Below are 24498 nucleotides of genomic sequence, written 5' to 3' on the forward strand. Positions count from 1 at the left end.
ACCTGGGTGGTGGTACTCCATGTTGTCTGCTGCAATTGCCAGCTAGTACTTTTACTTCCCAAGTGTCTCCACGTTTACTATTCCATTTTACCTACCAAGTAGCCTGTGAGAGAGACAGGGCCAGGTTGGGATCGTTGTTCCACATTAATACACATGAACGCGCAGGAAAATCTAAGTCCAGAGAATCTAAGTCCCAGAGTCACCCAAGACTTGTCTCTGGCTCCCACCCAGAGTGATCTCTACTTAAAAGATTGTGTTCATTTTTTCTTACATCTAGAGTTTATAGAACTGTAAAATATAAGAACCCCAAAAGATAGTGAAGGCCAGGTACCTCATTTTAAAAGTAAGAAAATAGGCTCAGAGATTGGGATGATTTCGCCAAAATCAAGCTACAAGTCTGTGGCAGAGCCCAGCCTTTTGACTAGATTTCCTGCACTTAAGATCCAGTTGTCATGACCTCTGATGTGCTGAGCACAGTGTACCACATAGGAGTTACAGACATGAGCAGGTTATAAAATCCTCTGCCCTAGACGATTTTAGAATCAAGTAGGTTTCTTCAGGCCACTTTAATAGTTTCACTGAGACAAGTAGAGTGAAACTTTCTGTTCTAAGCATTCTCTCTCCTTGCAGAGTCTAAATCCAGAAAAAAATAGCATATGGTTCCTTCAGAATGGGTAATCTATGTTCTAAACCGCCATCAACCAGATGCCTGTAGCACTCCATGCAGACATATCCAGATGACTCTTCCATTGACTCTCCCCAACCAAGATTCATTTCCAAACCAGTGTCATGGTAGAGATGACTAAGGTAACTGCATTCTTATTCTCTTGAAACAAGTTTACAGTGTTTGTGAGACATTATTCTGTGTCTTGGACACAAAAATCATAGTTGTGTGGGGCAAAGGGAGTGGATTTGGGTTTACGAAGTCACAGATCTATCCTCGCTCCAAACCTTCCCAGTGCTATTCCCACAGCTAGGACCAAAATGAGGCAAGTCTACCTGGGACAGGCAGAGGACATTTGCCCTTATATTATTCAGCTCTCGTCACCGGAGTTTTCTTTTCTTTTCTTTTCTTTTTTGCTGCGGTACGCGGGCCTCTCATTGTTGTGGCCTCTCCCGTTGCGGAGCACAGGCTCTGTGCAGGCCCAGTGGCCACGGCTCACAGGCCTAGCCACTCTGCGGCATGTGGGATCTTCCCGGACCGGGGCACGAATCCATGTCCCCTGAATGGGCAGGCGGACTCTCAACCACTGCGCCACCAGGGAAACGCATTGTCACCGGAGTTTTCTAATCAGAATGCGTTGTGCGTCCCATGTTCTCACTCTCCAGACTTAAAACTTCTTTACTGGTGACAGTGATCACTGTTTACAGCTCCTTTTCTCTCCCTTCTATTGGAGTGATTAGTCCTCGTCACTACTTAATAAACCAGGTGAAACAAGGCAGACCTGACAAAAAGTTCTCTCCACCTCCCAGGTTTCTCAGAGAGCTCCCCACGGGGGTAGAAACTTGCACACATGCCTTACCTACAAAAGGAGGCCCCAGAGCTGCTAAAACACTCTGTTAAGAAATACCCATGGGAACATAGACCTTAAAAGAAATTATACTGCAGGCTAGAAAATAATTTTAATGCAAAATAGAAAGGACCAATTCGCTGTCATTTTCCTTGCTCTGGCCCTATAGACTCCTCCTCCCTGTGACTTTGAGATGGTGGGAGGAGCATGCTGTGCTTCTAGGGTGACAGTCCATGTGGGAAAGAGTCTCTCATGCTGGCAGCTTGCTCCCAGATCTGGAGGAATGCTAATGTCCTTTAGATCTGGGAGTAGAAGTGAAACAATAAAATAACTTATATCTAGTTTATTGCCTCTACCCATCCCATCGCCTTCCTTCTTACAGTCACAGGGAAGCTGCATCATCGTCAGATCCACAGGGACCCAAGGTTGCTTTTAAAGAACCTGCAAAATAAATACATAATGAGGATGGATGAAGTTAACCGGGAGTGGTGGGGTAGGGAAGAGGAGAGAAGAGCCTGGATCTTTGAAAGTATCTCCTTTCTGGTTAAGGAAGTGGAGCCTGAAAGGAGGAGGAGGAGGGAGAAGGGAGGAAGGAACCAGGAAAAATGCACCTTCTCTGCTGAGGGGCATCCTTTGCTGTTATTCATGTTGATGTTCTTCATGGAGATGAGGGTGATGCTGTCTTTCTCTCCATTGGCTGTGGAGCAGCTGGGGAAGGAAGGGAACATGGGTTATAGACAGAAGGAGCCATAGGGCAATGGGGGTCAAGGAATTGGGGGTTGTGAAACCTTTATTTTGTTGGTGGACTATAATGAAATGAGTGTGTGCTTTGAAGCCCCGAAGACTTGTGTTTAAATCTTAGTTTTGCGGGCTTCCCTGGTGGTGCAGTGGTTGAGAGTCCGCCTGCTGATGCAAGGGACACGGGTTCGTGCCCCGGTCCGGGAGGATCCCGCATGCCGTGGAGCGGCTAGGCCCGTGGGCCATGGCCGCTGAGCCTGCGCGTCCGGAACCTGTGCTCCGCGGCAGGAAGAGGCCACAGCGGTGAGAGGCCCGCGTACCGCAAAAAAAAAAAAAAAAAAATCTTAGTTTTGCAAACTACCTACTACTTGTGTGATCTTGACCAAGTTATAACCTCTCCTAAGTCTTAATTTTTTAAATGTGTAAAATGCAGTAATATCTGCCTTGAAGAACTCCTCTAAGAATTTGAGATATTACAAAAATTTCTACCATAGTGCTTGGCACATATAAGGTGTTCAACAAGTGGTTCCTTAAATAAGTACCTTCTTGTTTAAGGAGTATATCAGAATCCGAATTCCTGCACTTTTCACGAAGGGGTTATAAAGACTTAGCCTTGGGGCTGAAGCGTTCCAGTCCATCACCTGCCCGAGCCCTGGTCTCGGTGAGGCTGTCAGGATTCTGTGTGTGTGTGTGTGTGTGTGTGTGTGTGTGTGTGCGTGTGCGTGTGCGTGTGTGTGTGTGTGTGTGTGTGTGTGTGTGTGTGTGTGAAGGCAGGAAGTGTTGGTCCCTCTTGGAATGGGGGAGTAAGAGGTCAGTAGATGATTCTTCCCTTATACCTCTGACAGTCTTACCTTTCAGAGAGCCCCGAACTCCCAGGTTTCTGGGGATCTGTAAAAATCCAAAGGCACAGATTGGAGGTCACAGGCTGTAACTCAGAAGCCAAAGCTGCCCCTCAAAGCCCACCCAGTGGACCCTCCCATTTCCCCTAGTGGTGCCATTCCTTCCCTCAACTCCAGGTTGGGTGTCAGTTCCAGAATCTAGCTCTGGGTCCCTCATCAAAGAGAGGCAAAGGGGGCCCTGAGGGTCAGGGCATGTACCTTCAGACTCCTTGTTCTTCCGACACTTAAACCTTAGACTGACCACACTGACCAGGACGATCACCACAACCACCAGGATGGCAATGAAGCTGATAACACCTGAATAGGGAAGAGGATGGGGTGAAGGAGAAGCAGAGGACAGGACAGAAAAGGGCAACAGGAGTCCAAATTCCCTTCCCAGCTAAGTGCTGTGTAGACAGGCTCTGGGAGGAAAGTTAATTCCCCTTCTCTGTTGAATGAATGAGCTCTCAGCCTGCTATTTCTGGCTCCACAACCCTACCCCCATCCTCCCTTAAGAACATGGAGCCCATTGGGGTCCAGAAGAGCGGAGGGGAGGGCCAGCGGAGGCTCCTTCCCACTAGCATCTTCCTCGTCAGCCAAACCCTCCTAAACCAAATGGACAAGATTTGAACTTGAGTGCTAGAGTCCAAGTCAGCTCAGGCGTGAGGTCCCCTGCCACCCCCCACCTTCTCCTTCCTCTCACCGAATGCAGCCACAGTGAGCACTGTCTCTGACGTGGGGCTGGGCAGGACGGTCGAGTCTTCTCTCGTCCTCAAATTCATGGTGGGTAATTTGGACGTAACATTGTGAGAGGTGTCTAAAAGGGAGTAGGGATGGGGGTATCAGCGAAGGGACTGATGCGGTCTATATGAGAAAGCAGGTCCCCTCCCACTTCCCCCAGTTAGAGGACTGCAGAGAGAACTCATGCCCTACCAAAAAGACTTCCTCCCACCCTTCAGAACTGGGTGATGTGGAATCACGTGAAGAGCATTGCTGGTTGCTCGTGTTCCTAGTTCCAGAGGACTTCAGAAAATTCAGGATGCTTCTCTCATTATGCTCTTCCCACCACACCCGTGGGGTCCAGAGGAAAGGGATTTATGCTGCAGAGATAGGGAGCCAGACCGGGCAAGGGGGAGCCATCTGTGTTTTGCCAAAGGTTGAGGCGGAAGGAAGGAAGGGCATCAGATGTTTGTCCCCAGGCACTGACCTAACAAGCCAGGCTGCCAGTTAATGGGCACAAGTTTCTGGTGCTCTTAAAAAACGGTATGGTCGCCCATCTCTGCCCCGCTTCAACACATTTACTGCAGGCCTGATTGCTATTCTGCCTCCTTATCCTCACCCAACTCCTAAATAAGTCTGGAAGTGTAGAAAAGCCCCAGAGCCGAGGGCTGGGATGAGAGAAAGGGTCAGGGTGCTCTTCACTGTGAGCACAGACAGGACGTACCTCTGCTTGTACTGTCACTGCTCTTGCTGCTGCTTGGGACACCTGTGCCTGCACCATGAAACAGGAGGGCCCAGATGGAGGGTGTCCACCCCCTCCTAGTTTTCTCCCATGCTGCTGGGTGAAGGCCAACCTGCCCTGAGAAGCGTGTAGCCCTTTCCCGCCTTTTCTGCCTCCCTTTCCAACATTTTGGGTTCTCCTACCCTCGGCTTACCCGTTCTATGTCTTTATCAGTCCTGAGTCCAGGCTCCTTTAACCTTCACTGAGACCAGTTCCTGTCTCCACTTCCCCCCAACCCCAAGCCTCTCTACTTCTCTCCCAGAGCAGGGTACCACTGGTGTGGATCCTGGCCTTGAGAACCCTCACTGTGGGGCAGGACCTGGGCTTCCCGAGGCGGGAAGAAGGAACCCAGTCAGACATGACCCAGGGTTTTTCACCCCCAGTCTCAGGTACTCATGGAGTCCTAACGTGTGCTTCTGTGGCTGGGACCAAGTCAGTCCCAGCAAGGACAGGGGTGACCGGCCACAGTGCTTGAACTCAGAGTCATGGGTTTACTGGCTTCCATGGAGACCTGTGAGGGCTTCTCTGGAGCTGCTTCAGATTAGGAAGCATGCGTGGCCTGCTTAGGGCCTCGACCAGCATGTGCGCAGGGAAGCTCTTTAGCCCCAAGTTTGCCTTCCGTTCCTCTGGGCTTTTACCTGTGCAGTTCCCTCTCCCTGGGATATGCCCTACCACCCTCCACCCCACAGTCTTCATCTGATTAACTCCTTTTTGGGCCTCAGCTTCAGAGATCACTCACTCTGGGATGTCTGGCCCCCAAGTCTGAAGTGGCTAATGTTGCCCGGGTTCCCATAGCACCTTCGGCTTACGCTCATCATGGCCCTTCTCACCCCGCTTTGTAACTGTCAATATGAGGTCCTATTTGCTTGTCTGGTCCTCCACTTATCTGTATTGTCCTTTAGAGCAGAAACTGTGTCTGCCTCCTCGCTGGACCCTCCCTGGATGGCATCTGTAATCTGAGTGGCAGAGTACCTGGGATGCTGGTGCTGGACAGAGGGCTGGAGTAGTTGGGCTCTGCGGAAGGACCGTCTCCTGCAAGTACAAGTGGAGGGCAGCTGGAGGTGGGGCAGGTTTGGTGACACCACACTCCCTAGCCCACCCGAGAACCCTTGGGCTCCAAGCAGATCTAAAGGGCTGGGCAAGGGACAGGGCTTGGCCCCTAGGCAACCACACTCACTCACCTGTCTGGGGGGAAGTTGGCTCTGTGGTTGGACTATGACTGCTGAAGTTTCCTGAAACAGATCATCTGAGACTGAGGGTCCGCTGCCTCCTATTGCTCCATCTGCCTCTCTCCTTTGCTAAGCTGGTGTTTTCTAGTCTTTCTTCCTCCCCCACCCCACACCCCAACCTGTCATCTCTCTCCTCTCTCAAGGCATGTGAAAGATTAGTGCCAAACAGGAACTCTTTCCTGGAGCTTTTTCCACTTTTCCTCAGCTCCCAGGCCAGAATGCTGGAGTAGGCCCTGTGTCTTTGGTCTTACCCTGAGGGCTAGTTGTCGCAGGCAGGGAGTTGTGGCCTGCAAGAGAAAGCAGAACACGTAGACTAGCTTGGTGAGCCTCCCCGGAGAAGAACCCAGGCCTTTTGGCTTCCAGCCTCCCACGCAAGAAGGCAGACACCCTTGGCAGTAGGCTAGAGGATGTGACTCCAGCTCACGGCGCTGGCTTCCTCTGAGACTGTGACTCAATCACACCATCACCAGCACCTCATGGTTCATTGTCCTAGAGTCCTTTCCTGTCTCTTCAGTCCCACATGGGTTATATACCAACCTGACACAAGGGCAGGGGAAGGTTATTCCAAAGTAGTGATACGTCCAAGGACAGAGGGCCAGTGACCTGCCACGTCTAGACAAAGACCCAGAACTCCAGCTCTCTAGCTAATGTTCTCACTACACTACCATGGAGCCACCCCTTTTCTGTGAATACTGTCATCCTGGTCTTGCCCCCAAGGGAAGGGGATGGAAAGATGTGGTGAATAAGATGAGGTGAGGGATTGGGGTTGGTACCTGGGCTGTCTCTGTGCCCCTCCAGCTGGAGGTAAGGGCCTACACAGGAAGCAAGTTCTGAGGTACATACAGGAGGCAAGGAAATTCTAGAACGAGCCACCAGTTTACTCTAACAGGTAGAGGCTACTTCAGAAATGGTCACTGTTAGCCAAACCCAGGGAAGAGGCAATTATCAGGAGGCCCCAGTCACAAGGCCTCGTTCTCCTTTGTGCGTGTGCCTGAGTGTGCCTGCGGACCTCCAGGCAGATGGGCCTGTGTGCTGCGTGTCCATATACGTGTCCCCTGTGTGTATGGGATCTGAAAGGTCAGGTTGTGTTTGCTTATTTTCCACAATGAAATCATTCTTGAAACCTGTGAACAATGTGAAAGGAAAACAACGTGGGGAAGTGGAGCCGCCCAGCTGGGTTCCCGTCCTCCACTAGCTGGGCTGGGGGCCCAGGCCCCGGTAAACAGAGGCTGCTGAGGGCCAGGGACCTGCCCAGCCTGGGGCAGCCCACTAGTTTATTTTCTTCAGCCACTGCTATCCATGGTGCTATCACTTGGATAGTGTGGAATTAATTGCTTCCAAGCCCAAGCTTGCCCAAAGCCAGGGCTGTGTTTTTCCAGGTCACCATTTCTCATAGCCCCATTCCCTCCTTGGGTGGGGCCGTCAAGAGGGGAGTTAAAACCTCTAGGTGCCCCAGCATAGAGAGAACTCTTCCCAGCTGGGGAATCACCCTGGGTGAACATTTTTCAATCTGAGGCATGTCTTAAAAAAAAAAAATCTATCAGTTATTGATCAAGCATATCTAAGGTACCATCTTTGTTCTATAAGGTGATAACTAGTTTTTAGTGGGAAGGCACAGTTCACTGCCTTCCTGCGTTTATCTAGAAGCAAAACTAGTGTCTTAGAAGGAGTTCCAAAGTCACAAGCTCTGAGTCCCAGTGGCCTGCTCTCTCTTTGTCTCCTGTCTCCCCTCCCCCTACCGGAACACTTTGTCAACAGTGGATTCCTCTGTGAGTAGAGGAGGGACTTGGGGAGCATCTGTTTCTATAGGCCGGTCTGCCTCTGACCACTAGGCACAGGGATATCTTACTTTCCTGTCTCCCCTCCCTAATCCCTACCTGCTTCACTCCCTGCCAGCCTCTCTCTTCCCCCTCTTCACCACCACCACACTGTTTTCCTCAGCAGCGTAGTTTAGTAGTTAAACTCATAGATTTAGGAGTCTGGCGGTCTTGAGTTCAAGCCCTGACTCTGTCGCTTACTGTCTGACCTGGGCCTCAGTTTTCTTTTCTTTAAAATGCAAGTGATTTTAGTAGCCCAAAAGTCATTGTGAGGATAAGAAAAGGCACATAAAGCACTTAACACAGGGCCTGACAGTTCATGCTCAAGAAATTCTAAACATTTAAAATTTTGCCCCCTTCTCTCCAATCCTCCAAGTTTCAAGTCTGCCCTGAATCTGTGTCTCCACAGTCACGTCTCTTTGTGGGCCTGAATATCCTCAAAAAGATTCCCCAGTCCACCAAAAGAAGGCAACAGCGAGGGCTGTGAGATCCTGGGATGAGCGGCTAGGATACTCAAGGGTGATTGTAGCTCAGGTAGAATCACTCAGGACATTCCTAACCCTGGGGCTTGGCTGGGACAGGATGGCAGGTAGGGAAGCTGGGACAAGCCTAGGTTTGTGAAAATGTCCCCTCGTGGGTCTCACCTTTTAATCTCCTCCTCTGCCATTTCTGAGGTTTCTACGATAGCCTAGTCCCCCAGCCCCAGATCAGATGTGTGACTCTATCCTCCCGGTAGGGGGTGGGGGAATAGGAATGGGACAATCAGAGTTTTATCCCCAGTCCTTGGGCTTTTAGAAAAATGTCTGACCTCTCCAGGAGACAGAGCATTGGGGAACTTGGGTCCTCTCACCCACCGCCAAGAAACCGCCATCCTCCCTCCCCATCCAAATACTCTTGAACCCCCTTCTGCCGCTTTGAGCACATGCTCATAAATCCTCCACAGAGGACCTGTGGAGGGTGAGGTGGGGGTGGGGAAGGGATGACCGAAGGGAAGTTTCTGCCCTGTGAGTCAGAATCTCCTGGATTTCTCATGTTTCCCAGAAACCGCTCCCTAATTAGAGGACCCCTTATGAGCTGCTTCACAACAGCTAGCAGAGCTCTATCTGAGAGGTGTTGTTCCCAAGTCATTTCCTCTGGGGGTCATTTCATCTGGCCTCCTAGATGAAATGTGTACATCTTCTTTGGCAAATGGTTCTTTGTATCTAACCTGAGTCCCTCTTGCTGTGATTTGAGCATAAAGTCAATATTTGGAAATCCCAGGTTGTTACTCCTCATATGAAAGAAGAAAAAAGCTCACCTGTAAAGCCAAGGTACAGACAGTTTTGTGCTAGGACACCCTGGAAGGAGCTTTCCAGCCTCAGCCTCACACCAAGACAGTCACCTCCCACATTTCAGGGGGCCAGCCTCTCCGGGGGCCCCAGTTCACCCTGGAAAATGTCCCACAAAAGAGTCTAACCATACCTCTATTTTACCGCTGCCTGGGAATGACCAGCTCCCAAGCCAAGTGGTCCCCTTCACAAAAAGGCTCTGGAATTTCCCTCCGGGTGAGCGAAGCCCTGGATGCAGAGCCTGTGTGGTGTGTGTCCTGAAGGAGAGACAGGCGCCCAGGACTGCCGGCCGCAGGAGAGGAGCTGCTGAAGGACAGTGGCAGGTGCCTCTTACCTTGGAGCAGGAGGAAGCCCAGGATGGCCCAGCACAGCTGCGTTTCTCCGACGCTCCCCATGTCAGCTGGGTCGGCGGCAGGCAGGCAGCCTCTGTGCGGAGGCTCTGTCCATAGTGGAAAAGAGAGAGGGAGTGCTGGGGCGGGATGGGGGTGGGGGCTGACTCTCCAGAGCTTCCTGTCAAAGAATAGAAGGAAACAGATTGGGACTGGCTCCAGGGGCCCTGCTCAGCCCGGCAGCCCAGTTGAGGATGTAAGGCTGAAACAGCCGCGCCTGCGCCCGGGCTCCTCGTGGCCTGGGCTAGGGCCGCCGTGGTCTCCTCCAGGACCTGTGCCCAAAAGCCAGCGATGGCAACCTGGCCCCGTGCCCCCTCTCTTCCCCTCCGTGGGGATCCATCGGTCCCTCCGTACACCACCTGGAGGTTTTCTTGGAGTGTAACTCTGTTTCATTGAGCCCTATAGCTCGGCCCACCGGCCGCCCACCCTCTGTAGACTGAATCCTCTACATGCCTCTCCCTCCTCAGGGCTCCGGATGCAGATGGGACTCCTTACATCTTTCAGGGAGACCTTACAAACATTATTGTTATTCTGAATAGAAAAACAAGAGGACCACGTTCTAAGCATCCCTCCCTCAGCCCTCCCCTCACGTTGGGGTCAGGTGTTCCCTGTGCTCCAGCAGCACCCTGTCCTTAGCATCCAGCCAGCCAGTTGCACTCACTCTGCAGGTCAAGTCAGCAGCCCAATGACCAGCAGCTTAAGCGAGCTTGGAGGTCTGAGTGGGGTCCCTAAACGTTAGGGTGTGTAGCAGCTGGGCTGAGAGACAAGGAATCAGGAGGCTACATCTTACTTCCTGGGATCAAATCACTGGGTGAGGGGAGTTCCTGGGGGGTCTCCTGGTCTCCAGACTGGAATAGAGGGTGGTGCATGCACAGCAAGGGACAGATTGAGGGATGGCTGGTCCCATGGAGTTAGTTGGGAACCCAAAATTATCCTTTATAAACTGTCTCCGGGGAGAGGAGAGACTGGTGGGCACTTTTTGTGTCTTGGATGCATTAAAGCACACACATTCACAAATGAAGTTATAGACAAGTGCAAAGAGACATACCAGAGTTTATATTTGTGAAAGTCAAAGAACCCAAAGAGAAAAGAATGCCTTGCATGGGAATGATAGATATCAAATTCAACAAGATGTTTATCCCTACAGTGAGAAGGAGGGGAGAGGTCAGGGAGTAATGTTTTATTTGTATTGTTTTTATTTGTAATGTTTTATTTGTAATTTTATTTGTAATGTTTTAGTCCTTAAAATGTTTTGAAATCAATGTGACAGGCTATTGAGATGAACAGAACTAGTGGTTGGGCCAGAGAGATTTAGTATATTATAGTCTGCACTTTCCAGTGTGTTTGAGAAATCGCATTTTTAAAAAACATCAAAGATAATGACTTCAAGGAATCAGTTGGGATAGAGAGCAGGCAAGTCCTGGTGGGGGGTGGGGCGGGATTAAGGCGCTGGCCAAGTGCCTGGGATCTTGTGGAGGAGGTACAGGCAGGCAGACCTAGGCTCCTGAAGCTGGCAGGGGGCATGAAAGGAGGTGCCAAGGAGTAAGATCAAAGCACTGTCAGAGTTGAGGGCTGGGCTCGGGGTAGTCCAGATGTTCGAGGAAGTAAAAGCGCAGGAGAGAGCGTTGAGGCTGCGCGTGCAGAGGGTGTGTGCCCCGTAAGCCCCATAGACGTGGCAGCTCCGGGTAGGGACCGAGCTGGGGAGGCAGGCTCTCCTTTGCCCGGCTGGCCGCCAGTCCCGAGGGAGCCTTGCGCAGCCGGACAATGCATCAGGTAGATTCTCAGCTCACCCCCTCCCACCACGCTGGTGAGACTCTCCCCAGGGGCCCCAAGCCTTTCACCAGCCTGTGCTTCCCTTTTTCCCCGGTACATCCGGAGCTGCTTCCCCACCGCCTGGCCTGGGAGCTCTGTGGCCTGGGCCCCAGAGAGCTCTGACTTTCAAGCAAGGTGGGGACGTAGGTATTGAGCTTTCCAGATGCCGAGGGACAGGTACTGGGGAGGGATGGGGTGGACAGTGTGACTCAGGAACTAAAGGGAGTGGGTTTGTTCTGGCCAGCCCTTCCTGGACCCCAGGTGCCTACCCATGGGGATGGCCAGGCTGAGGGTTCAGGGTTAGGGGAAGGGCTCCACCTCAAGGGTCTGCTCCTCAAGGTCCAGCTGGGGAAGAGAAGACTAAGGAGATAGTTTCTTGAGCCTGTGATAACTTCGTCAGCTCTGGGGCTTACAATATGGAGGTTTGCTACCTTGATGGTAATCCCCCCAACCCCCTCTCAATACTTAGCAGGATAGAGACAGACAGAGGTAGGGATAGTGACCCCCAGCTTTTGGTAGAAGACCCTGAAGGAGAACAGAGGTTGGCGTGGGGTCTCCTCAGTCCATCTTGGACAAAGCCAGGAATCCACACTGGGCATTCCCTCCCCTCCAGGCCCCTGAACCTGATTCTGAGCAGGGTGTTTTGGGGTATAGCTCTTGCCTCACTCCAAGCCTCTGGGGTTCATGCCTCCTCTTCCTCTCTCCCTCTCCCCGGGGTACACCCCTCTTCCTACTGTGTATGTGGAGAGTAGTGGGAACGTAAGATGCTGGACAAAATGACTCCTTTTTCCTGGGACTTTAAGGAATAGCTGTTCACTGCCCCCTGGCCAGGACATGGGACAGCAGCCCATAGTGTGCTAAGATTCCTGACCCAGGACATAGGATCTATTTAGGAGTTTTCCTGAGGACCTGGGAAGAGAGAGCAGTGGGAGGGGACTTGGCAGGGGATTTGGGGGGGTGGGGAGGCAAACTTTATATGCCAGCCTGTAATAAAGCCCCTCTCTTTGTCCCTTTCCGAATGACCTTGTTGCCTTATCTCTGTTTTTTTTCCCCCTCTGTTTCTCTGCATCTATCTTCACTTCCGTCTCTTCATCTCTCTCTTTTTCTTTCTGTCTCTCTCTTTGTATCTTTCTCATTCTCTCTGTATCCCCCTCTGTCTTTTTCTTTCACTCTCTCTATTGTTATGTGTGTTTATCTCTGTGATTCTGTGTCTCTTCTCTCTCTGTCTTTACTGTCTCTCTGTCTTTACTCTCTCTCTGTCTTTCTTTGTCTCTCTCTCTCTCTCTCTCTCTCTCAGTTCCCTTTGGGTGTCTATCTCTTTCTATTTTGGTCTTTTTCTGTGTGTACGTGCCCATGTCACCCTCTCTGTCTGCTGCTTCCCTCCCAGGCTGGCCACCATCCCTGGCTTTCTGCAGCTGTGAACGGCTCAGCGGGGCAGGTGCCCCAGAGGCAACTTCCGGAGGTGCTGGGCGGGACCTGGGAACCACCTCAAGGGGTCGGGCTGCCCCTGCTAACTGTCATTGTCACTGCCTTTGTCTTGCTGGCAGTCTGTATCGTGGTGGCAGTCCACTGTGGGCCAAGGCTACACAAGGGCCATGCCACTCTCGCCACAGAGCCACCATCCCCAAAGCCAGAGGGTGGCATCTCTCTCACCCACTGGCGAGTGCTGGGCCGTCAGGACAGTCACGAAGACGCCCAGCAGGAACCTCCTGGCTCTGACTCCTGCCCTGTGCCAGATGGGCCCAGGTTCAGCATTGATGAAGTCACATTTCTGTAGGAGGGAGACTTTGGAAAGTTGGCCTGACCTGGCTCAGAACAAGAAACTGGACAGAGAATTAGGGCAAAAGCAAATTGGGGCCTGGGCATCAGCGCTTCGTAAGGGCACACATGGACTTAGCTGGAGCTGCCCTCTCAGCAGAGTATTTATACAGAAAGCCCTGTCATGGACCAAAGAAATAAAAGAAGCTTGAATGCTGCTGTGAGCATTCCCAGGGTCCAATTTGTCCTTACAAACTTACCCCCTCCTCTTCAGGGACCACCAGACCACTGAACCTCCCTCTCTGAGTTACTACTCCCTCCTCAACTCCTCATCTCCTCCCCTTTTGGTGTCAAAGTGAGTCTAGCTTGGAAGATTCCACCACCCACCCCACCCCTGTGCAGGGATGTCAGAGACTCCTGGTAGAGGACGTCCCCACAGCCTGTGAGGGCCAGCCACGGAGAGCCAAGGCAAAGAACCCAGGGGTCTGCCTTCTCTGAGACTTAGGAAAGGAAGGAAAATCTGTTACCCTTTACCTTTGGCTGTCAGGGACCAGGTCTTGCCAACAACTTCCAAGGCCCTTAAAAGCCCCAAGCTCCAATCATAGCTCCCCAAATTGTCTTTGAATTGCCCCCACTATCTTGGAGCAAGACTCTATCTTGCCTTCCCAGGATGGGATAGAGGAAACTGGTGGGGGGGGGCTCTCAATACCTCCCACTTTCTGTGCGCATTGGCCTGTTAGAACTAGCCTAGCATTTACCCCAGGACATTTCCCAGATCCAGAATCTTCCAGCTGGTGGGAAAACAGGAAAGGAAAAGGAGCTCCATGGAGTTTGTCTGGGGAGAGGAAGGGGTGGGGATCCCTGCAGGGGGCGGGACATGGAGGCTGGGAAGATGCAGGAGGCCAAGAAGGCAGAACAGAGCCTCCCAGTGGCTCTCTGGAAAGGTACCCCTTCCCCTGACACCTTTGAGCCTCACTTATGTGCAGTCAAGAACATGCAGACAGACATTTATGGAGGAACTTCTGGGTGCTTTACTCTGGGGAACACCTCAGGGCAACAAGTCAACCCTGGGGACTGTCCTCGGTGAGACCCCAGCACAGTCAAGGACTCTGAGAAATAACAGAAGATGAAGAGGAACAGAGACGGGGATTGTAATGTGTGCAGAGAACTGGCTTGCCTCCACTGAGACTGGTAAGAGGCAGCTCTAATGTTAATAGTTGCTCCTTCTTGTGGGCTCCAGACTCATCCATGGACCTACGGATATTATACTGTTTACTCCTCATAACAGCCCTGGGAGGAGGATCCACTGTTATCTCCATTTACAGCTGGGGATATCAAGTCACCCAGGAGGACACAAGTACTAAGTGGTGGAATCAGGATTTGAACCTGGGGCCATCAGTCTCCATAGTCTGAGCACCATGTTGGGGGCCGGATGGGTAGGGAAACGTTATGTTGGGGATACCCTTAATTCTGGGCTGGTTTTTAGGTGTTGGAATGACTGATGTGAAGCTGGGGGATCTTCAGGGGCAGAATGGCTGGCACAGTGGGGGAGGAGAGGAGACTTTCCCCCTTCACTCCCTTGGCTCTCTCTTTACTCTCTGTCATCCTTGGGAGCAGTGCGTTGCTTCTGGCCAATGTGTGTCTGTGTGTGGAGTTTTTTTCCACAGTAATACTGTACTCAGAAATTTGCGATAAAAACAAAGCATTTGCGATAAAAACAAAGGTGGGAGGGAGGGAATAAGTCTTGGGTGGAATGGATGGAAGTGGCAGAAATGGGTGTCTGGCCTCCCAGATGGGGGCAATTTTGCCTCCACGGTGTCGTTGCAATGGCTCAGGTCTAACAGTGATGGCACAAAGTATGGCAGGTGGCCAGCTGTGTTGTCCAAGGTCCCCAGCGTATATCCCATCACCTCACACAAACCCTCTTCCCCCCGTTATCCAGGGGACTCTCATCTGGAGACATTTAGCTCCTGCTTCTTTGAGCAGCCCCTTGCCCAGGACACATGTGTGTAACCGTCATGGCATCTGTGTGCTGCCTCAGGCCCCTCCCTGTCCCCCAAGCCTCCCACTGGAGACAAGGGCACTGAAAGGACAGGTGGAGCGGGGGTGCTGCCCAGCTCTATACCGTCAGCCCAGCTGGTGGGCTCTGTCTATACTGAAATGATAGCTACCACCCTATGGCCCTGTACTAGGATGAGGAGGCGTGTAAGGAAATGTGTCTGTGCAACCAGATTTGGACACTGCAGATAATAATGGCCAACCACCTGTATCAGTCAGTCTGGCCAGAAAAAGATGGCATACTCAAATAATCTGAGGAGTGTTTAAAAAGGGGACTACTTAGGGACTTCCCCGGTGGTTCAGTGGTTAAGACTCCAAGCTTCCACTGCAGGGGATGTGGGTTCAATCCCTGGTCAGGGAACTAAGATCCCAAATGCTGCATGGTGTGGCCAGAAATTTTTAAAAAATAAAAATAAAAAGGGGACTATTTAGAAAGGGCAGGTGTAAGGAAATTACAAGTGAGAGTGAGCGCTCCAGACTGAGCATCAGTGAGGCTCCAATACCACTGCCAGGACTGAAGGGGCATGAGGAGGAGGAAGTTAATGAGACCTGGAGATAGACAGGGTTACTGAAAGGGTCCTTTAGGTCTAGAGAGAGCCCACAGTGACCTTGATACTGCAGGGAGCGACCTGGGGGAATAGATACCCCAAGCTCACCCTTCCCTTCCCCTCCTTCTCCCACTGGGGCTTCCCATTGACTGAATGTGACCAGAAGCCAGAGGGCAAGGGAGCCTACTGAAGCCATCCCAGGACAGAGGAAAGGTAGAGAGTAGGTCTGAGGGTCCAATGGAAGACACCTGAAAGATCCTTTAAGTTTACCTGGCATTTAGAGTTTACAAAAAACCCATACAGCCATAGTCCTCACAAAAACTACCCTGTGAGGTAGGTAGGGCAATGATTATAATCCCATTTTATAGATGAGGACACTGAGGCTCAGAGAGGTGAAACAACTTGCCCAAGGTCATAGGATTCATCTTGAGATGTCAAACTCAGGGACCTTCTCTGAGAGGCCCTCTATGGGAGGAAATGGCTTTGCTAGGCCTCTAGCTGCTGAAGAAAGAAATCCTCCAATCCAGAGTCTTGGGGATGGCCAGGGGCTCAGGGAAGGTGACCCTGGGCCTCAGAAGATATCCGAGCGGAGCGGGAGAGGCTGTTCCATGCCACTGATGAGGAGCTCAGGCTCTTGGGACAGTGTGGAGGAAACGGGCATCACCGAGGTCCCCATGCTGCCCATGGTAACCTCCCTTTCCTCCTGCCGAAGGTGCTGGAGAATCTCCTGTGACAAGGAGAAGCTGCTTCCCTCTGCCGGTTCTGGAACGAGGGTAGGGGTGGGGAGTGGGGTGAGGGCCTCACACATTCCCACTCTAGCACACCCAGAGGACTTGCTGGGTGAATCCTCCAACCCTCCCTCTCCCTCACCTCCCTGCACCTCCTCCCCACTCCTAGCCACTGGGGCTAGAGTTTCATGAAATCCTAGAGCTAGCAGTGGTTTTAGAGACAAGAGAATTCCACCCTCTTTCTTTTAGAGATGATACTCAGAGAGGGGCAGATACCTGCCTAAGGTCACAGAGCAAGGGAGTGGCATGGCTGAGGCTGCAGCCCTGGTCTCTTGGATCCTGGCCTGGGGCTATCTGCTTCTTCTAGCATCCCTAGATGAAGTGAGAGGCCCCTAGAGCCCACCTCTTCACACTCCACCCGGGACCCATAGCCAAAGACCTCAGAAAGCAATCAGGTATCCCACGGTGGGGAGATGGGACCTCTCCTCTTCCTTCCAGGGGAGGAAGGGGCAGGGCTTGAATGCCCTGACCACTCGGGAAGACCCGGGCGTGGTGCTGCCATATCTCCTGCTGACCCCCTGGGAGATCCCTGGGGACCCCAGCTTTTCCTGCCCTTAAGCCTATCAACCCCTCACCCTGGTAGACAATGAGGTGGCAGTTGTCCTGAGACTCAGGGACAGCTGCCAGAATGTCTTCAAGTGTCCGGCAGAAGAGTTTGGCCTGTTCAAGCCGGTCCTCCCGGCTAAAGCCAGCTCGGCCATCCTGTGACATGGCAAACAGGGTCTGCAAGGGGGTGGCATATTCCAGGATACAGATGCCTGCCTGGAGGAGGTAAAAGGAAGACCAGACTCAACCAGGGGCCAGGCAGACAGACGCTGGACCCCAGTGCCACTGCTCAATCTGTAGGGATGGAGTCAGGGGAGGTGGCCACCTGATGGGGTCTATACTGTCTGGTTGGCCTTTGCCTCTGACACCCCACTCTTAAATCAGGGCCAGGGCTGCGTTAAATTTACCCTTCCCAGATCCTCCTCCTAAGATTCTCAGGGCAAGGCCCACTGAGCTAAGCTGTCAACTGCTCCAGCTGGCAGTCAAGTCTGGGGATGGGGCTCTGGGGTTCAGCCTTGGCTGGGTTCCCCATAGCCCACGTGAAATCCTTCACACATTCTCACGGCCTTCATCTAGGGCAGATTTATGGTCAAGAGCATGGTATACTCAAGGTGAAATTGTCCACTTTCTCCCTGGTTCTCTGAGTCTCGGTTTCCTCTTCTGTAAAGTAGGGGCTATAACAGTCCCTACCCCACAGGGTGGTGGTGAGGATGCAGTGAGGTAGTCAGATGAAGCACCTGGAATAGCATCTGGCATGCAGTAAGTGCCCAATTAATGTTACTTGTCAGTTTCGTCATTCAGACCTCAATTGGTCCCAGCCCTGGCACCAATTGGAGAAACTGAGGCTCAGAGAAGGGCAGTGAATTTTTATCAGGGCTTGGCCAGGGCCCAGAGTTCTGGGTCTCTAGGCCTGACCCCTCCCCAGCATTCCCACTTCCCTGCACACTCACCGGCTGCCCATTCTCCAGAATCTCATAGATGCTGTTGGTGTAAACCCGGCCCTTGATGCCAGCACGGTCAGCACTTTGCTGGGGCAGCTTGTGTAGGAATCGAATGTTAGGGTCAGCCATGCTCAGGTCGTCAGGCACCCCACAGTCCAACGGGAAGAGGATGTGCAGCCGTTGGCTTCCTGCGCCCCGTAGCACATTGTTGTGGAACTGATTGTAAATTTGGATCCGGGCCTGGAGCCCTGGGGTGGAGAGGCCCAAGAAGTCATTTCCACCAACTGTGTCTCCCACCCAACTCAGGACAGAGACCCACATCATTGTTCCCCTCAATGTGTGGGTGCAAGAGAACCGAGGGGCCAGTCCACTCACATTGCCTGGGAGGCCAGGACGGGAAGAGCATGTGAGCATCCTCCCCGCCCCTCCACCTACTCCCACCACCCCTTTCTCTCCCTCACTTGACCTTTGTCCAGATTTCTGTCAGCCCCACTCCTTCCCACCACAGCTTTCAGGGCTCTGAGAGGCAGGAAGAGTCCTGGGAGGTGACATGCCAGCAGGCCCACGTGCACTGAGCCAGGCCTCTAGAGGAAGCCCTGGTGTCAAGGGAAGGCAGCCATGAGACAGGGGAGAACCATGGCCTTGACCAGCAAGTCAGAGGAATGAGACACGACCCGTGGGCTCCCAGTGGGGTAGTCAAGGGTCCAGGCTCTGGAGAGGCCTGGGTTCAAATCCTGTCTCCTCCTCTAACTAAGCTGTGTGACTTTGGACAGGTCACTGTATCTCTCAGAATAGCTGTGAAAACAGGGGTGATGATTATCCCTTCCTCACAGGGTGTGAATTAAAAGAGAAAGTGCGCGTGAAGGGCATACAGTATGCAGCAAATATTTATTGAAAGAATTCATGGGTGACTTGGGACAAGTCACTTAATGGATCTAAGCTCCAAATTTCTTCCTGTCAACCAGGCATAATAATAACAGCTTCACGCCTACAAGATTGTTTTGGGAATCAAATGGTTTGTTAGACATGAAAATGCTTTGAAAATATAGTGAGTTCTGGAAACACAAGGTTGTGTGTCTTACTGTCTGTCCTGTAGATCTGGAAATGGGGGCAGAGAGGATGGCTCACCTGGGAGGATCAGCCGCAGGTACCCAATATAATATGACCAGGCCAGCCCATGAGCCACATTGAAGTTCCTTTTTTCACAGATTGCAGAGATCTCTGCTTGGGCCAGGCCCTGTGGACAGCAGGGTGGGGCTGGGGGGCCTCCATGAAGAACAACATGAACCCTCCTCCTCCTCCCCACAAGATTACCCAACCTGCTGGCATTTGGCTCCATTCTCTGCCACTGCTGAACCCAGACCATTACAGGCTCCATCCAAGGACCAGCCTCTAAACTAGTCCCACTCGCAGTACTAAGCTCAGAGCAGGTCACATGTGCCACGCCTCCTCGTGAACAGACCCTTCACCTCTCTTTGTATCGTACCTGGAGGCCCAGGAGGATGTTAAGTGCCTGTGAGAGGCCCAGGAGAGCAAGCATCCAAGTGAAGGGCAGGCCAGCCACGTTTGGGAGGGAGAAGTAGAAATAGCAGGACAGCAGCAGCAGGGCCCCACGGCGCATGGGGCAGCCCAGGCAGGCCCGCACAGCCTTCCAGTAGCTGCCTTGGTACCTGCAAGAGACAGCCAGGCTCCAGACCCCAGCCCAGCTCAGCCAGAGAGATTCAAGGAGGGGCAGGGCTGGGGGTCAAGGGCCTGAGACATGTTGGGTGCCTAATCGCCATGGGTACTGCAGGGAGTCACCTGGAATGGACGTGGCTCAGCTCCTCGACCAGATTGCAGACCCCCTTGATCAGCAGCCCCATCTGCTGGGAGGCCAGGTGGAGCACCAGCCACTGCAGAGTGTAGTCTGGCGGCTCCCCCAGCCCCCAGAGGGCCACCAGGCAGGCACCTAGCAGGACCAAGGCTGCTTTCTGGGCCCTGTGACCCCTGGGCCGTGGGATGGATGGATGCAGACTGGAGTGGGGCATCTGTGGATATCAAGAAATCCATGGTTGTGTTCCCCTCACTCTCCTATTGTTCTGGGACTGAGGCTCTGGCTGGGCACTTGCCCCAGCTCTATGTTTCCCTGGTGCCCAGCCATACCCAGAGGCTGCTCTTGGAGGCGCCTCGAGGGGACAGGCTGGGCATACAGCATCCCAGAGCTCCGATCCAAGAGAGATTTGTTGAAAACAGAGCAGGTGGAGAAAGAAATGCATGCGCTCCACATACACACCCAACCCAAGCCCAGTGAGACCACAGGTGTAGCAAAGAAAGAAGACAGCAACTACCCCAGACCTAGACCTGAAAGTGTCCCGTGAGGTACCACCCACCTGGGGACCCTTGGGGACCGGGGCTTCCCTCTCCCCACAATCCACCCCAAGAAGGACCTTAGTCAGCAAAGCTGAAAACTACAGTTCAGAGGGTAGGGGCAGGGCAGCCAGAAGGTTGCCACCCACCTCTGCAGCTTCTGCAGGGGCCTCAGCCTTGGAACTCAGGCTGGTCTTCTCCTGATCTTACCTTCTGCCTCCCAGACGGCAGCTTGTTTCTGGAAGGCAACAAGGAGAGAAGGCCCGGCACAAGGGCTCCCAGCAACTGAGGACGGCCTCTCAGGGTGCAGCCTGAAAATGAAAGGTTAAAAACAATGGAAACTTCCTCCACAGCACTCCAGCCCTGGCATCTCACCAAACCACAGCTGCACTGGGCTGCACTGGGGAGGTTATTTCCTGCCGCCCAAAGAGGGAGGAAGAGCCTTCCCACCAAGGCGCTGGTGAGCCACGTCCCAGTATTGGAGTGAGGGAGAAAGCTTGAGAAATCCCGCATTCCACTGCCCATCCCCCAGACCAAGGGTGTTCAGAAACTCCCTCAAACTCCCTGCAGTCACAGCCCTGAACGGGCTGCCCCTCAAGCACCCACAATCAAGCCCACTCTACCAACACCCACAGGGCACTTCACACACCCAGCCAAGCACACACACTACACCATGCTGCCCTACCTGCTTGTTTTATTCTGATTTCCAGATGCAGATCCTCTTTTTCTGAAGACTGTGATATCAGGCCAGAGGCGGGGAAAATGAAGAGTTATTTCCTGTAACGACAGCCTTCTTGTAAAAAGCTTAGTGGGAGCAGAAGCCCTGCAGAAGAGTGGGGTTTTGGCTCTCCACAGGAAGTGGCAACGCCTGTGACTTCTCAGAGAGAAACTGGTGCTTCCAGCCAAAAAGGCAGTCGCGTGAATGATAATAATAGTAATAATAATAAAGTGCTCACCGTGCTCCAGACATTATGCCAAGCGTTACATAAATTGTTTCACTTAATCCCCTCAGCCACCCTGTCAGGAAGGTATAATACTAACCTCATGGACAATCTGAGGCTCAATGAGGTGAATTAACTTGCCCCAGTCCCCTGGCTAGTAAAGGAGGGAGTGGGGACGTGAACCAGGTAGGTGGCTCCAAAACCCAGCTGGCTCTGTGCCTTGATTTCCCAGAAAGGGGTGGAAGGTGCTAGGACCAAGTTTCATGATGTGTTTCCCTTTGGGGTGGGGAGTGTCTCTGGCTGCTTCCTGGTAAACTGGTGAGCTGATTGGATTCGAGGAGGGGGCGCCCGGGAGTGGGATTGGGGTGGAAGCCACAGAGCGACAGCAGTCCATACGTCCCCAGGCCAGAGGGCCCTTGCCTAGACCCTTCCCCACACCCCAAACAGACACAAGAAGACACACCACGTTCATAAGTGCCATTGGCCTCTCAGGAGCAAGGAGGCTTCCAGAAAACTCTCTCATTTTTTAGAATAATTTTCTAAGAATGGAGAGAATTCGAATTCACTGTACTTTCTCTCCCCTACAAGAGCTCACAAGGGAGCCCCCTGCAGTGGGCAAGGGCTCCAGTGCTTCAGAACCAAAGAAAGTCAAGGTTGCCAAACAAAAGGCCTGAGCAGAGTCCTCCCAGAGTGAGCAGTCCACAGCTGCCCCAAAGTCTCCCTGTGCCAAGCAACCTTGGGCCTCCAGTATCCTGCCCAGCAGCCAGCACCACCTCCCCTGGGTGATGCCACTGCTGTCAGCTCCACTGTTCCACCCCTGAACCTGTGCTTCATCTCTGCCCGCTTCTCCTGGAGGTTGGTTCTCTATTTTATAGACCAGATTTGCACTATGCATTAGAAGCCTTAAAATGCACATAGAATCGTAGACCTTGCAATTCACTTCTGGGAATCATTCATCAAAAAATAATGAGACAAGGGCACAAAGATACCAGTTTTTCAGATGTTTGTGCCAGTGTTGTTTATACCAGAGAAAAACTAAAAACTATCTAAATGTCCAACAATAGGGGACTGAATAACAAAACCGTGGTTCATCTTATAATAGAATGTTAGGTAGCCACTAAAATGATGATGTAATTTTGTATGTTGACTCTTAAATACCTTTAGTATATTGTTTCTTATTGGAAAAAAGCAGAGTACAAAACAGTATAATTGCATTTTAAGAAATACACATTGCACGAGAAAAGGTCTGGAAGGCTACATGATATACGAAAAGTGCTAACAATGATTACTCTGTGTGGCGGGAATGTGAGTGATTTTTAGTATAATTTTCCCTTTTTGCTCATTATGTTTTTTAAGGTTTCTTTTCCTGACATTGAACATGTATTAGTTGTTTGATGCTTGGAGTATGCTGTAAAGAGAAAAAATCCCAACATTGTCTTGGGGCCTCCTTCCACCCCACTCTGTCCTCACTGCCCTTTGCTGCCTGCTGCTGCTCTGGGCTCTTTTTCCTGAGTTTGAACCTGCTCTGAGGAAAGCCTTGCAGGAGACATGAGGGCCAGGTCATTCAGGAAGAGTAAGATGTGGCCTGGCTGAGGGGAATGAGGAATGATGGGGACCAGGGAGGCAGGGAGGCAGGGAGACCATCTGGAGTGTGGAGTTGGGGGCCAAGTCTGACTGGAGAGAAGGCTGCTGAGGCAGCCAAGGCCCCAATGTCTGGGCCCTCAAATACCAGCCCAGGAGTTTCCACATACCACGCAGCCCACACAGTTGTGTCCTGACTTCCTGCTGTATGTGTCAGGGAATGTGCTAGGCATGGGACATGCCTGTGAACGTGTCAGGCCAGAACCCTGTTGTCACAACACCTATAGCTGGGCAGGTGCAATGGGCCTTGCATAACTGCAAGTCAGTATGAGTCACTGCAGATATGGTGAGGGCTTTGAAGAATGCATTCCTTTTGCTGCTCTGAGCGGAAATTGGAAAACCCCAAGTCCAGATTTCCCTGAAGGAGTGCCATTTATGCTGGGTTTGGAGGACCGAGAGAGAGATGTGGGGGAGGAGTGAGAGTCTAGAACATTCATAAAAAACAGCACGGCCTTCCCCTGGGGTGGGAAGGAGTTTGGCCTGAGGAGAAACAGAAATGGCTGGTGTGGCGGGAGCATGTAAGCATGTTGGGGGTCTGTGTTATTTTTTTAGGGCTGTTATAACAAAGTACCACAAGCTTGGTGGTGTAATACAACAGAAATTTATTCTCACACAGTTCTGGAGGCCAGAAGTCTGAAATCATGGTGTTAGTAGGGCCATGCTTCCTCTGATGCCTCTAGAGGAGGACCTCTCCTTGCCTCTTTCACTTTCTGGCAGCCCGAGGTGTTCCTTGGTTTGCAGCTGTAGCACTTCAGCCTCTGACTCCATCATCACGGGGTGACCTTCTCCCTGTGCATCTCTGTCTTCACATGGCATTTCCTCTTCTTATAAGGATACCAGCCATTGTCCCATTGGATTAGGGCCCACCCTAATGACCTCATCTTAATTCAATTGTACCTGCAAAGACACTGTCTCCAAATAAGGTCACATTCTCAGGTACTAGGGAGTTAGGACTTCAGCATATCTTTTTGAGGGGACACAGTTCAACCCATAACAAGGTCAGTGATGTAAGAAAGGGTACAGGAGAGTTGGTTGGAGCCTTGTGGGCTGTGGCCAGGGTCTCAGGGCATGGGGAGTGTCACAACGACTGCACGGATGAGATTGTCCTCATCAGCTGTGCTGATGGCCAGGGACCTTGAAGCCCTTCCAGACTGGCCATCTGGCACACAAGGAGGAAACCGAGGACCACAGAGGGAAGTTAGGTCTAAGTTCCAGACTGCCCAGCTCACAGGCTGCTGCCCTCGGGTCAGTGTTGCTGAGTGCCAACACTCTGCTCCACAGCCTGCTCACTCCTGGGGCCTCCTCCCCTCACGTCCTGGTAGTTGCGTGTTCCCTCCAGGCACCCCAGAAGTGCTGGTCTGGGATGGCTTTCATTTCCATTGCCAGCCTAGTTACAGTTCCCACGTGTCTTCCCTGAAACTTGTCATCAGTGTTCCTGGGAGAGAAGAAAACACTAAGCATTCATTCAGTGGACGCTGGTTCTGGGACAGACCACGAGTGGGATAAGGAGGCCTCTGGCTTCTAAGGAGCCACTCTTTTGCCCATGCAATGCCTTTCATGGTTAAAAGTCCCTGATATTTGTGTGTAAATGTTCCTGAATCCTGCTAGCGCAGGGACATTGGGAGGATTTTGATATCAGCTGACCATGGTACACCTGGGATCTTGCCTCTGCCTCTCCTTGCTGTGTGACCTTGGCCCAGTTATATAACTTCTTTGAGAGTTAGTTTC

The 24498-nt window shown here is 52.1% G+C and overlaps 3 protein-coding genes across 7 annotated transcripts; 1 reads left to right on the plus strand and 2 right to left on the minus strand.

Annotated features, from left to right (window-relative positions):
• Positions 1-1604: 1604 nt before the first annotated feature.
• Positions 1605-9488, minus strand: ECSCR (endothelial cell surface expressed chemotaxis and apoptosis regulator). 4 transcript variants are annotated; one of them, XM_060143716.1, is made up of 10 exons: positions 9337-9487; positions 6109-6144; positions 5810-5860; positions 5601-5660; positions 4572-4619; positions 3831-3944; positions 3347-3445; positions 3101-3137; positions 2123-2219; positions 1605-1952 (listed from the first exon to the last, which is right to left on the minus strand). In XM_060143716.1, the coding sequence occupies exons 1-10, from the start codon at positions 9395-9397 to the stop codon at positions 1944-1946; spliced, it is 612 nt and encodes a 203-aa protein (XP_059999699.1). In that variant the 5' UTR covers positions 9398-9487; the 3' UTR covers positions 1605-1943. The 4 variants fall into 4 exon arrangements, with proteins under 4 accessions (XP_059999699.1, XP_059999702.1, XP_059999700.1 ...); XM_060143719.1 differs by lacking the exon at positions 4572-4619 and having other exon boundaries at positions 9337-9488; XM_060143717.1 differs by lacking the exon at positions 6109-6144 and having other exon boundaries at positions 9337-9471.
• A 1524-nt stretch (positions 9489-11012) lies between these two features.
• Positions 11013-13145, plus strand: SMIM33 (small integral membrane protein 33). The gene is made up of 2 exons (XM_060143723.1): positions 11013-11164; positions 12501-13145. Exons 1-2 carry the CDS (start codon positions 11156-11158, stop codon positions 12978-12980), a joined length of 489 nt encoding a protein of 162 aa, XP_059999706.1. The 5' UTR covers positions 11013-11155; the 3' UTR covers positions 12981-13145.
• A 2673-nt stretch (positions 13146-15818) lies between these two features.
• Positions 15819-21258, minus strand: STING1 (stimulator of interferon response cGAMP interactor 1). Of its 2 annotated transcripts, none has more exons than XM_060143722.1 (9): positions 21230-21258; positions 20874-20922; positions 20399-20499; positions 19643-19869; positions 19329-19512; positions 18971-19079; positions 17852-18090; positions 16931-17117; positions 15819-16329 (listed from the first exon to the last, which is right to left on the minus strand). In XM_060143722.1, the coding sequence occupies exons 4-9, from the start codon at positions 19867-19869 to the stop codon at positions 16139-16141; spliced, it is 1137 nt and encodes a 378-aa protein (XP_059999705.1). In that variant the 5' UTR covers positions 20399-20499; positions 20874-20922; positions 21230-21258; the 3' UTR covers positions 15819-16138. The 2 variants fall into 2 exon arrangements, with proteins under 2 accessions (XP_059999705.1, XP_059999704.1); XM_060143721.1 differs by having other exon boundaries at positions 20874-20965; positions 21230-21246.
• Positions 21259-24498: the final 3240 nt, after the last annotated feature.

Source organism: Lagenorhynchus albirostris, chromosome 3, assembly GCF_949774975.1.
Source record: "Lagenorhynchus albirostris chromosome 3, mLagAlb1.1, whole genome shotgun sequence".
NCBI lineage: Eukaryota > Metazoa > Chordata > Mammalia > Artiodactyla > Delphinidae > Lagenorhynchus > Lagenorhynchus albirostris.

Bases quoted from the DNA above. Each gene is read 5' to 3' on its own strand.
- ECSCR (XM_060143716.1), bottom strand. From the start codon at position 9,397: ATGGGGAGCGTCGGAGAAACGCAGCTGTGCTGGGCCATCCTGGGCTTC. The intron at 4,620-5,600 runs GTACTCTGCCAC...TTCATGGTGCAG, and splicing joins GTCCAGCACCAGCATCCCAG to GCACAGGTGTCCCAAGCAGC. The intron at 3,138-3,346 runs GTACATGCCCTG...GGATTTTTACAG, and splicing joins GAAGAACAAGGAGTCTGAAG to ATCCCCAGAAACCTGGGAGT.
- STING1 (XM_060143722.1), bottom strand. From the start codon at position 19,869: ATGCCCCACTCCAGTCTGCATCCATCCATCCCACGGCCCAGGGGTCAC. The intron at 18,091-18,970 runs GTGAGCCATCCT...TCTCCACCCCAG, and splicing joins CCTGCGGCTGATCCTCCCAG to GGCTCCAGGCCCGGATCCAA. The intron at 16,330-16,930 runs GTGAGGGGTTGA...CCCTCGTTCCAG, and splicing joins CCACCTCATTGTCTACCAGG to AACCGGCAGAGGGAAGCAGC.